Source organism: Micromesistius poutassou (genome assembly GCF_964030765.1).
Source record: "Micromesistius poutassou genome assembly, chromosome: 4".
In the NCBI taxonomy this organism is placed as follows: domain Eukaryota; kingdom Metazoa; phylum Chordata; class Actinopteri; order Gadiformes; family Gadidae; genus Micromesistius; species Micromesistius poutassou.
The window spans coordinates 13,474,448-13,487,823 of NC_140274.1; the positions used below are offsets into that span (position 1 = coordinate 13,474,448).

The 13,376-nt window shown below is 42.8% G+C and overlaps 2 protein-coding genes across 5 annotated transcripts in view; both read left to right on the plus strand.

The window, feature by feature from the left end:
- The window catches only part of stard10 (StAR related lipid transfer domain containing 10), a 13,577-nt gene extending 6,700 nt beyond the window's left edge, over positions 1-6,877 (plus strand). The window contains exons 3-7 of the mRNA XM_084466716.1: positions 1,983-2,130; positions 2,271-2,374; positions 4,482-4,599; positions 5,107-5,159; positions 6,084-6,877. Of these exons, the coding sequence (XP_084322842.1) occupies positions 1,983-2,130; positions 2,271-2,374; positions 4,482-4,599; positions 5,107-5,159; positions 6,084-6,293 (633 nt within the window). The 3' untranslated portion in view covers positions 6,294-6,877. The remainder of the gene's footprint in view (positions 1-1,982; positions 2,131-2,270; positions 2,375-4,481; positions 4,600-5,106; positions 5,160-6,083) is intronic.
- Positions 6,878-10,098: 3,221 nt separating this feature from the next.
- arap1 (ArfGAP with RhoGAP domain, ankyrin repeat and PH domain 1) overlaps positions 10,099-13,376 on the plus strand; it is a 42,757-nt gene continuing 39,479 nt past the window's right edge. For all 4 annotated transcript variants that reach the window (XM_084467051.1, XM_084467050.1, XM_084467052.1 and 1 more), the window contains exon 1: positions 10,099-10,255. The gene's annotated coding sequence lies outside the window, so the exon portion shown is untranslated. The remainder of the gene's footprint in view (positions 10,256-13,376) is intronic.

Consider the following 13,376-nt stretch of genomic DNA (forward strand, 5'->3'; position numbering starts at 1 on the left):
GACACTCACAAACACACATACACTTTAACTAAAGCAAACACCACCTGACTGAAGTCATATAGACACAAAGCCAGGCACCCTGTTTACTTTCCTGCAGGCTTACCTGTACATATCTATGCTTGCTGGAATCATGGTGGCTGTTTTAATTCTGCTGCAAATTTCATTCATCTGGTACATGCTTCTGTGTGAGGCTCATAGGTGCACACTCATTCTGCTCATATGGACACACACACAAACACACCCACACACACACACACACACACACACACACACACACACACACACACATCATTTGCGAGGCCCTGAAGCAAAAGTATTTATTTTTTTAATCTGTTGCTAGCCTACATTCTCCTCTAGCTAAGTCTGAGCTAAGTGGCAGCACCATCAGCTCCCTTGAAGAAACTCATGTTAGCAACTGAGCATACCGTGGTCCCCTATACTTTTGCTATATCCAGCAAGAGGGCTAGAAGACCCCTGTGCATAACAACACAAACGTGTACAAGAGAAATGTTAGCATTTATATTTGGTATGAAAGTGTTGAAACGATGGCTCTGGAAAACTCGGACAAAGGGGTCCTTTGACTTCAATTACTGACGATAATTGTATTTTAAAAGGTTTGTTTGAATGACCTTCCCCTTGTTTCACCTCACTGTATGGGATTCTATCTTTTCTGGGAAAATCCAATTTGGTAAATTAAGAATGGTTAGGTCTGTTTTTAGATGTTTTCCATCTATTTTCTTTGCCTTGAGTTTGATATACCCAATTCCAAATGGGTTTTTAAATAATGATGTCTCACATATACATTAGGCAATACATGTAGGACTATGTTCTCATTTTGTGCAAGCAGAATAATTCTACATTGCATATGGTCAATGTGGGGCAGACCACTTTCCTGTCAACCGCAGTCGTATTATTTTTAGTTAAACTATTCATTATATAAAACATATAAACTGCACACAGAAAGGCCTGGATTTGGACCCAGTACCTTCTCTGTGGTGGGGCTGAAAGGCTAATCACATTGCTGCCGCCAAGTTTAAGTTATCACTTATTCACTTAAGCCAGCTTTATGAGTGTGAGGCCATCTAAAATGGGGCATACTACTAGATTTAGCATGTAGATAAATTAGGCCAGTGGATGAAGAGAAGAGGGGATTAAATGATTTGACTGATTGATAATAAAAGTGAAATAGTTAATTAGGCCAAAAAGGCTTTCTTACTTTTCTTCTTTCTGAACTCTCTTGTCACCTTTTTCTTCCATCGTTCTCTTTCTCTCTCCCTCTTAATCATTTTCATATTTCTGTCCTTCTCTCGACAGTTTTTTTTTTAAACCTTAAATTGGCATTGCATATGTACTTTCTTAAAGCTTGGCTCCTCCAGTGTGTAAATACTCATTCCCATTGGCCAGGCTCCAGTGCTTCTAATTGTCACTCGTTTTTTTTTTTATAAATCCTCTCTCTCTTGCACTCACATTGTTGGCTTGCTACTGCTCCACTTGCTCTGTGTCTCTTATTCCCAGTTGGGACCAACTGTTTTACAGTCCTCTCCATTTCACTCAGTGTGTGTGTGTGTGTGTGTGTGTGTGTGTGTGTCTCTCTCTGTTCATGTGAGGTTCAAAGATTTGATTATTATGTTAAAACATGTAACCGTCTTCTCGCTGTAACCGTTTTTCGTTTTTTCAACGTTTGCTAATATCCTGTTTCTTTATGTGAATTGGCCATTGTCCTTAGTCCTTAGGCCATTGTCCAATTTACTGGTCTGCGTGCAAATGTGTTTTTATGTCAATATCTTTCAATGTATTCTTAAAACTGTCAAATTCTGCTGTTGTTTAAGTTAAGATAAGATAATACAACAGGAATTTGGGTTTGTTGTTTTAAAGAATCTCTCAATGAATACACAACAGAGCATTCTTAGACGCTAATTCACAGTGAACAAGCAACAGGAATGACATGCGGACAAACTGATCCCTCTCCCTGTGGTTCCCAGTGTCGGATGGTGTGCAACGACGTGTCTGCCGAAACTATGTACGACGTCCTCCACGACACCGAGTACCGACGCAAGTGGGACTCCAGCGTCATCGAGACCTTCGACATCGGAAGACTCACCGTCAACACCGATGTTGGATACTACTCATGTATGTGTGTTGGGAAAAACATGCAATGCCACACACACGCGCACACACACACACACACACACACACACACACACACACACACACACACACACACACACACAGATGTAGCCCAACACCAATCATTTCCTCCGCTGTTCCAGGGAGATGTCCCAAGCCTCTTCGTAACCGTGACGTTGTCACACTTCGCTCCTGGCTGCCGATCGGAAAAGATTACATTATCATGAACTACTCAGTCAAGCATTCGGTGAGTACTACACACACACACACACACACACGTTACTCACACACACAAAGACACAGACAAACAACCACACACACGCACACGCACACACACACGCACGCATGCACGCACACACACACACACACACACACACACACACACACACACACACACACACACACACACACACACACACACTCGTAATGCTCACACACACTTCCAGGTGTGTGAGCATTACGAGCATTCCGAGTGCTGTCTGGATTAACGCATGATGGGTGATGGGTCATAGGTTTGTAAAGTCCACGTCGTCCGTAAGGCATAGTAAAGCATTTTGAGCCATTAAGTAGTGTGTAAGTGTTGGGTGCAGTCCAACTTGGAGTACTTTCTAGTCTTTCTAGCTGTCCTTAACCTTGTTGGAAATTGAACAGAGCATATTGGATGGATGGATTCCACTCAACTTCTCTTTGTGGCTCTCAGGTCCAGTCCAGTGTTTGGGGCTTGTTGATATCACACTGCTTGATACAGTTCAGCATCTTATAAATCATGTAGTATTGGTGTTTACACCTAGAGGCATTTTGTTTTTTGATTTAGATTTTGTTGTCAAGTAAGGATATTTACTACCCCCAAAATGCTTTCTTATTTAGCACGAATCAACCCAGCTTACTTTTTCTACTAGCAATACACACTCTCTCTCTTCTCTCTCTCTCTTTCTCTCTCTCTTTCTCTTTCTCTTTCTCAATTTCCTCTCTCCTTCCTTCTCTCCTTGGTCTTCATTGCTCTCTCCCTCTCTCTGCTGTCATTCCATTGCCGTCTCTCCCCGTCTCTACCTCTTTAATCTACTGCTTACTGAAGGATATGGCTTCTCATGTGACTTTTGGCTGTAGACTTCTGCCTGACCCTTCCGCATTCTTTCAGTAATTAGTGGTCAGGAACAAGTTAGTGTGTGTGTGTGTGTGTGTGTGTATGTGTGTGTGTGTATCTGGGGTTGTGTGTGTGTGTGTGTTTGGGGGGGGGTTTGTGTGTGCGTCTAGGATTTTTTGTGTGCGTCAAGGTTAGCTTGATAAGCAAAACAGTGGTGGAAAGCAAACCACATCATAGTTTCCACTCACTGACATTATTACTATGCTCTCTCTTTAACAATTCAGAACAGCAGCTGATCTAATAAAGATTGGCAGTGGGCTTCATTACCTGGTAACCCAAAGCCACAGGCTGACACTGTGTTTGAAGAACTTCATCAAACATGCAACAAATATGTCTTGCTCAAATTAGATTACACTGAGTTATCACGGAGACAAAACCTGATTAAGCTGTAACACACGCTTTGCAGCATTTCGGAATTATGATATGACAAATATTTGTCTCTTGCACACTCACGCATGTCCTACCCGAGTTGCACTCACACACGCCCAATTATTATTCTTGCACAGTCCAGATCCTGTTCATTATCTTATCTTAACTTCACTTCCCCAAAAATACCTCATATCATGTACACTGCACATAGTCTGGCCCACATGGTGCAAGAGTGATTATGAGCCAAATCAGCCGTCTTGGGCTAGAGCAGTCCTCAGTAGCTGAAGTCCTGTGCCTGGGTATGTGGGAGTGTACAGCACATGCTGGTATTTTGCATGTTCAGCCTGTGTGTTAATGTGGAGGTGAAAGCAATATGCAGGCCTGGCGAGTTGCACTGTTACAGGATAAAGTGGTTTGTGTAAAGGCCCCCTCTGCCGATGCCGGGCCTTGGGCTTGAGTGCTGCATATTGTGCTCCTTAAGTGCCCCAGTGCAGTCTGGCTGCCCCAATAACAACAGGCCCTTGGGTGGCGGTAACCGCTACTGGTCCATCAATGATGCACCTTATAATCTGATACACACAGCAGTCAGCAGTCAAGAGGGTTTTGCATAGTGTGTGTAGTTGTGTGTATGTGTGTGTGTGTGTGTGTGTGTGTGTTCGTTTGTGTATCACTATTTGTGTATGTGTAAGTGTTTGTGTGTTTCTCAATATCCGCAAAAGAACAAATTAATCTCTGCCACTATTATCCTCCTCTGGAACGTACATGCATTCAGCGTGGAAGCTGTCTGCCGTGACTTACTGCAGTCTGAGATTGAGTGTGTGTGTGTGTATTCCCCCTGCAGAAATACCCTCCTAAGAAGGACATGGTGAGAGCAATTTCCGTTCAGACTGGTTACATGATTCAGCATCAGGGACCCAATCATTGTGTCCTCACATACCTGGCCCAGGTAGATCCACGAGGTAAAACATGCACACACATGCACACAAATGCTCGCATGCACACACACACACACACACACATACACACACAGAATTAGACCAATGGCATCCATTGCATCCAAATGCTCCCACATGTATTCTACATAGAACATGTAGCCCTGCGCAAAGGGCTGTATGTCAGTATAAAGATTGCATAAAGATGGCATTTCCATTTTAGGGAAATTATTTCTCTTTTCGTGTTTCTTCAAGTTGTATTGAGTAATTCCTCCTGTGCTCTTATTTCCAAAGGAGTCACCATAGAAACTTTATGAAGGACAAGGTCCCTTTTTGTTCTCTCTACCTGTCTGCCGATCTCTTCACTTCATCCCCCTTTCTTTCGGTCCATCGTCTTTCACTCTCGCTCTCTTGCAAGGTCTTTCTGTAAACTCCCTCTCCCAGTCAGTTAACGTATAATGATGAGAAAACAATAAACACTCCCCCTTGATTCTGTTTCCATCCTATCTCACCTCTCTGTCTCTTTCTTTGCAGGTTCTCTACCCAAATGGGTTGTAAACAAGTCTTCCCTTTTCCTGGCTCCTAAAGTAAGTAAATCACACACACACACACACACACATGCACACACACACACACACACACACACACACACACACACACACGCATGCATGCATGTACACACTCACATGAACACACACATTATGTGTGATGTGTTTATTTTTGTGTTGGTTTTTGTGTGTCTGGGTCTGTGTGTGGTAACAGAGGCATGTGTCTGTGTGCACGTGGATGCGCACACATATATATACACACATACCCGGCTGTGTATGGCTGCACACTGCCGCATCTGTGAACACTTGTGCCGGGTTCTGTGTTTAAATAGGGGTAAAAAATCTCACGGGAGCTTATTGGCGATTGCGATATCCCCTGGCACTGGGTTCCAAAAATGGCATCATGTGCACCACAGACCCACAGGGACACTAGTCACGACACACAGTAACATCATGACGGTTCGGTTGACTTGGCTCAGCTGTGTACCAGAGAAAAAGGGTATTCAGTTAGCATTATTATCTGGAGACTGCTGCTAATGCTACTGCCACAGTGGCCGCAGTTGGTCCCCTGAGTCCCTTTCAAGATGCTACATCCATTAGCCATCCCAGGCCAAGAGTGTGTTTAGTTTTTACAATACATTTTAAAGCAAACCTTTGGCGAAGAGGGCTGAGCAAAGTAAAATGCCCTGAAGTGCACTTTCTGTCACTGTTATGTGGTCAAAATGTGTTTTATTATTTAATTCACTACACTACAGTGTCATGAAGAGTATGATCTTGGCTATTTCAGTGATTCAGTGTCGTAGATTTAGGTTTCCTACCCATAGAAAATGCATATGTATGCATGTGTGTGTGTGTGTGTGTGTGTGTGTGTGTGTGTGTGTGTGTGTGTTTGAGAGCTTATCCATTTCACCATCAACAGTAAACATTCTTAAATGTGTCTCATCTCTTTCATGTCCACTGTAGGCAATGAAGAAGATCAATAAAGCATGTCTCAAATACTCAGAGTGGAAGCAGAGACACAACAAAGCCTATAAGCCATGGCTCTTCCCAGAACAGACTACATTACCCATCATCCCACTCTGCGAGCTCAGTATCCAACGTGCCGACAGCCTGGAGAACATTGACGAGAGCTGCCTGGCTGAAACCGGGGAGAGGGAGAGGGACAGCGATTAGCATTAGAATCGCACACACGCGCGCACACACACACACACACGCACACACACGCACACACACACACACATCCACACATACATATTGGCTTGTATAAAGGTGTATGGCATACTACACAGGTGCACAGTACACATTCATACACGCATTGATTGATGCATCATAGGGTTAGCAAATGCCTGCTCAAACACACATAGATGCACACACCTTCATGTTAACACATACACACACCTTCATGTGAACACATACACACTTAGAACATTTGTTGAATACATTTGGAGTTATATAGCTATTGATTTTATTATATATTTTACAAATCAAGCAGCCATGAATAGTTGAATTGTTTTGAGCACCAATATAAATATCCAGAGTCATTAATACATTGTTAATATAACAAGCCTTTTTCAGGCCAGATGACACAGACCTTGCTCATCTCCTCCCAAGTTCAGTACAATGCACACCTCATCACATCAGTGTCCAATCAGAACGTAGTGTAACGCCAAACGTGTCAGGATGTGACCACACAGTGGTTACCATTAACACTGAACATGCTAGCAAAGTGAGACCTGTGTATTGTAGTGACCAATTATGCTTTATAATTCTAATTCATATGGATGAGTTTCTCAGTGCAGCTCCCCATGCAACACACACACACACACACACACACACACACACACACACGTACACATACAGTATACAAATATAAATAGACAAGGCCTCTCCTTGTGTCTTTCTTAACACATTAGGTCTTGTTTCCCTGTTTTTGTTTTTGTTTTTCCAGAACACAGACATTCATGAGCTCACACAGTGTGTATTTTATCCCAGAGATGTATGAATGTATGTAGAGTTTAAAATGTAAACACAGATTCCTAACAAAGATTTAAAAATGATTTCACAAGCGATTCTGAGTCATTCTTTGTGCGTTTGTGTGTTTGCATGCATGTGTGCTTGCATGTATGCAAGCACACATGCATGTCAAGTTATGGATTGCCTTTAGCGTTTGTGCCTTTGCCGCACCTTAAAACAAATGTTTACTGATTGGCTGACCTGATAAACTCATTTTATGGGTCTCATTTATGCTTTATCTTACACGCACACAGTAGTACAGTACACACATACACACACACGTAACAGCCCTGACTGAACTACCATTATTGAAGCATTTACGTATCAATCTCTAGGGATATATAACCTATTGACAAATTGTGTGCGTGTATGTGTGTGTGTGTGTATGTGTGTATTTCCAACAAGTGTGTGCGTGTGTGTCTGTTGTATGTGTGTAGATGCATTTGCTCTGCATGTGCCGTCATGTAGATCGGTTTTAGGATCCCCCAAACTGTTGGCATGGCAACTCTCAGATCGACTCAGCAGCAAAGGAAGAGCGAGTGAGAGAGAGAGAGAGAGAGAGAGAGAGTGGAAGCGGGAGAGAGAGACAGCGAGAGGATGAAAGGCCTGATGTCAGATGATGCGACTTAATGCAGGGTATCCTCCTCATTATCTCACACCACGTGCACACGCGTAATAACAAGGGCTATCATTTCAACGTCTTGGGGAACATTATCTGGATGACCAGCCACACATGAATATACATCACACAGGAGAACAGGAGAACCCACGAAAATAGCTTTTAAGGGTATGCAAGACAACATGTGATTTTGTCTAAAAATGTATCGGAGGCAGGAGAAGAAAAAGCGCATATTCAGAGATTAACATCAGTTTTGGTGTGTGGTTGTGTGTGCGTGTTTGCATTTGGTCTGACAAGCTAGCGGTGCTTGTATGAAAAATAACGGGGAGACGGTGTTTAAGAAGGAATTTAACGACTGACCAACGTCGTGCCCTCTGTTTTACCCTCCATACTAAATTCAACCTGCCAGGGGAAATGCTTCTCTCTCTCTCTCTCTGTTGCTGTCTCTCTTTACGGTACTGCCTTCTCCTCCGGCCCTCTGCTCTTAACACGCATTACTACCTATCAACCATCAATCTTCAGCCCCTTAATGAGTATTCTCGCTCACACACACATGCCCTGATGTGTGTGTGTGTGTGTGTGTGTGTGTGTGTGTATGAAAGGGATGACTTTGTTTGTGTTTGTGTGTATGATTTTGTGTGTGTGCGTGTGTTTGTATGTGAGCACACTCCGAACCACATGGCCAAATGATAAATCTCTATTGTCTTCCACCCGCCTCCACAGAGGCAGACACACACAGGACGTGACGTCCTGTGTGTGTCTGCGTATGCATGTGTGTTTATGTGCGTATGTGTGTGTGTGTGTGTGTGTGTGCGTGTGTTTCTGTGTCACAATACCACCCCCACAGTAACCCGGCCCACCAGAGCTGATAGACTACTGATGACTCACCGCAACCCCTCCACGTCTCTCCCACCCGCTCTCCCTTTATCTCCCCCCTCCCCCCTCTCTTTATCATTTACAGTCACTCTTTTCACCCCATTCAATGCCACCCCCCCCCCCCCCCCCCCACACACACTCCTTCTCAACTCCCCTTGCCGTGTATCTATCAATCTGTTGTGTTCATCACTCATCCTCTTGTTCTTTGTTCCTGCTCTTGGTCCTCTCCTCCTCGGGGATCTCACACCTCTCCCTCCATTGGACTCCCCTCCTCTCTCCCTCTTTCTCTCCACCCTGCGTTCTTTCATTTCTGACAGCCATCGCTTGTAGGGTTTCCATCTGATCTCTCTTGAGCCATTAGAGTCCTTGCTTCGTCTGTGTCTTCGTCGTATTGATGATGTGCTTCCTCCTCAGAACTCATTCAGATCCCTGAGGGCCACTGGCAAAATTGTGCATGGAAAACACTTCACGCACACAAACAATGCGTGGTATCAGCGTCATGTCCTCCGGGATGGGCTCTGAGTGATCACTAATGGCCTGAGAGAATACTGTAGTAAGGATGACCTTGACATAAAACACATGAGTCACTTTGAATTTGTCTTTTTAATGCAGGAAAAACAAAGAACAACAGTGAGTGGCAAGTAGGCTTGAGATTTATGGACAGGGATGCTAAAATGCTAAAATCGATTTAGTTACTTATTGAGTTTGACATTGGAGTTCATGCATTCCTTTATTTCATTCAATCACACTTTTCATTTGATCACATTCATGTAGAATTAAACATGGATAATGGGACTGACTGAATTTAAACAGTGACTAGGATTAGCTTCAGTGTATTTCATGAAAAAGTGTAAATAAATACTAGTGTTTCATAGTTTATTTGAAGGTATCTTGCCTTTCTGCAGTTAACTGTTGCAGAAATCGAATCAAATTAAAAGGCTTGATGGAATTCTTACGTTGTGCTTTTATGTCTTATTTAACTGCAATGGTAAGGCATTTTGTGTCGTTGTCAATATATTTTATTAGATTAGAAGGCCTAGTACTCGTTCCGTTCTGTCCCATGATAGAATAGCACATGGGCAGGCAGGCCCTGCACTTATGACTAATATGCTTATGGTGATCGGCTGACCTCTAGTGGTCTCTAAAGGTTAGTGACAGTTTAGGAAAAACAAATGATCCAGGTGGTTCATCATCACTGATACAACATCAAACAATTCACACATACGCATACACACGTACACTCTAAGCAACGTTTACCAAGAACGTGACTTGACCACATAGTAGTCTGTAGGCCTATAGTTCTAGGGTCTATCCATCTGTTTATAGTCCAGGATGCACGCCCATCAAAGTTTGGAGAGGGAACCAAATATCGATCGATTTGCTATAGTGGCCTAAAAAGGGAACGAGGTGGGTGCCCTTCACATTCTGGCTGTCACGTGACGGTGTGAGGGCTGGTTGTTCTGGGCGACACAGTGACCGAGCACCACCACCACCACCACCACTGCTTCTCCTCCGCTGGCTGGACAAACATGTTAGACCCTACCGTCGACTCGCTCTTATCGCCAGTCATCTTCATTCGTCCAAAACCCTGGAGCCCACGGTTTGGAACACTTACCAAGATTTGAAGGTGAGGGAAAACTCCCGAATTACATGTTTTTGTCCTCAAAACTCACTTTCAACCTGTTTTATAGTCTTTGCCTTCCTCCGAAACAACTCGGAATTATTAAAACTAATATTTGCCGTACGGATTAACCATTGACCAACTCCTGGTTAAATGTTCGCAATGATAGGTGGGAGTAGATGCCCGTTCAAATTGGAGGTTTGCAACTGTGAAATGTACGTTAGTTTTGCATACTTTGGTGTTATGAAGAGCCGCTATCTTTCCTCGGTATGCGTTTCCCTCGGTAGGAATATGCACGGAATGGACGCCGACGCGTTGTTGGTTTATCCTCGGGTTCCTTTTTTTGGGGGGGGGGGGTCCCGTTCATGATGTGACTGTTAACTTCTCCACGTCCCCCTGTTTGAATGTATAATGTCTTCTTCCTCACGTTACGACTTCACTTAGGAGTTAGCACAGCCGAGTAAACTCATAGTGTAACGGTTAGTGTGTGAGCACCTTGCACTGTACTCGCAGCCCGTCGGCCGTTACTGTTTTCACAACAGGTCATGGTGAACGCATCGTCGCAGTACCCATGGCCACGGCCACGACGTCTGGTTGCATTTCCTTACATTCAAATATGTTAATTTGCCAGAACTTTTGAGCAACTCCAAATTAAGGGGTTATTTTGGGTTTATACAATACTAATTAGTTTTTACTTTTGACCATTTCTTTTGACAATGCTAATTGTTTGTATACATTCCTAAAAAGCAGATATTGTATATTTTGTCTATAGTGTTGTAATAATTGAATCAATCAATTCAATCAATCAATCAATCAATAACCTTTATTTTCCCTTGAGAGACACTGAGGTTTCCCTCATTCCCGAATTGCACATGTCTCATCAGCCACAGTGTGCCGACGATGACTTGATATCTTGCTCTCAAAAGGGGTCAACCAGATACAGGAAACATAAGAAGCTGTAAAAGGAAGTTGAGTGGGCAGTCCACCTTCTTGAAATGCATACATTTGCTCTAGAAAAGGACATTCAGCAGGATGATGGCATGGTGTGTTCAAAGTAAACATTTTATAAATACAAGGCTCTCCTAGTTCATTTTTGGGTTAGTTTAAGGTTAGGGCAAACACAATCACTTGTGTATTATTTTATACTTTTTACAAATGTTCTTATTATCTGATTTCTTGTGTCTTAGTAACATGATATAGGCTCAGTCCGTTACCATGTCTTCATTTCAGATTCAAACTTGTGGCTTAAGATACAGAAACCATATCCTTACAATCTAAGGGCAGGCAATTATGGGCCCTTTGAAGAAGGCTTGCTCAGTGTGTTAAACTATATAGCTAGTTTAGTCTTCTTCTACTGGTCTATGTAAGAAAGCCTTCCGCTGTGGTTATCGTGGTAACCACACACACACACTCACATGAGGAAATAGACACACACACACACACACACACTGTGTGTGTGTTTTATTCAAATTGGGGAAGAGAATATTATGTCTACCTAGCTTTTCTGTGTTTTCACCCATTAACATGTATGCAACCATGTTATATGTGTTAGCCACATTTGACGGGTGTCCTATGTTAGTCTTAAATAATAAACATTAATGACCCTAAATGGGAGACAGGAAACAGGAAATCGGGTGGAGGTCAAGGGGCTGTGGGTGGGAGGGAGTTGGATTAAGTGGGAGGGTCCATTCTGTACTGAAACACAGAAGGTCTGAAAGCAGTTGAATTTCCTAGCTGTAAAAAAGTAGGGATTGACAGGAAGTCTTTAATTAGCCTTCTGTTTAAAATGTCGAATGCCTATCGAGAAAGAAAGTGTAACATTAAAAAACTTACTGTACATAACTTGGGATGACTAACTAAACATATCTATTAGCTACTATCTAAGTATCTTATTACACATTTTTTAAAGATGTGATATATATCATGTCTTTGTTTTCTGTTTGCCCCAGTAAGTCCTAATGGATTAAAAGATGGAGGGCACTGTGTGCGTACGTGTGCATGTGTGCCATACATTCCCAGTCGCTTAGTGTGTCCGCAAGGCAGAGTCACCGGACTCGTGATTTACACAGTCCCAATTTGAAGAATGAGGCTAAACCTCTAGAACAACACTTCCCCTGTGTTGTAGGTCCTGTAACGTGAGTCAGAAGTTCTCTTCCACACTGACTTCAACGAGCCAAAAAAGAACAACCGTTTTCATTAAAATACTGCAGCTTATGCCGTGAACAACCCCATGTGAATACAAGGTTGATTGTAAACAATGTAGTGTGAGACTCACTGGTTAGTACTGCTGTTGAACGATGTTTCTGCGTTCAAACTGAACAATTGGGGCAGTTCTGTGCGGAGTTTACATGTACTTCTCATGTTAGTGTATGTTTGTTTCTGTTTTGTCCTGCATGCCAGGGTGATGAGCAGATGTAATAAGTGGAAGTAGCATGCAAGCATTTGGCTGTGATATCACGCTGACAGGTCTGACAGGTCATTATGTTCTAGATGCCCACTCGACTTAGGATCGGCTTTAGCCTGCCGCTGACTGACCTGAATTCAAGACTAAAACACCCAGCGGGCCTACGCAGAATTAAAAAACATTGTTTTGTACAAATTTTGCACGATTGGTGATTTACGATTGGAAATGTATGGTAATATTAGGCAATGTCATAACAGCTTTAGTATTCAAAATGTGCAGTATTCAAAAATGCTAAACATAGGAAAGGTCATAACTTCGCCCTTTTAGACGCAGCTAATTTGTGATCTGTTTGCAGAACCATTTTGAACTTTATGTTGCTATTGTGATGATTCAGAGCTGAAAATATATTGGAGCAAGTGGAAGCCTTTCATTCTCTATCTCTTCCGGCCTGAACAGGCTTCTTTCATGTGTGACATCAAACCTGATATGATGATCCTGATTACATATCAGGGTCATCACATCAGGTTTGACGTCCCTAATGTATTCAGGAAGTGTCTCTCTTTCACTCATATACTCTCTTGCTTGCTAACACACACACACACACACACACTAAGAAAGCTTTTAGAAAGCTTGGACGGTAAATTCTTGTTGAACAAAGTCCTTGGAAATAATCCACTGTGTAAACAAACACAAAGTAGTGTATTTTGGGTTTTTAGAAAGCTT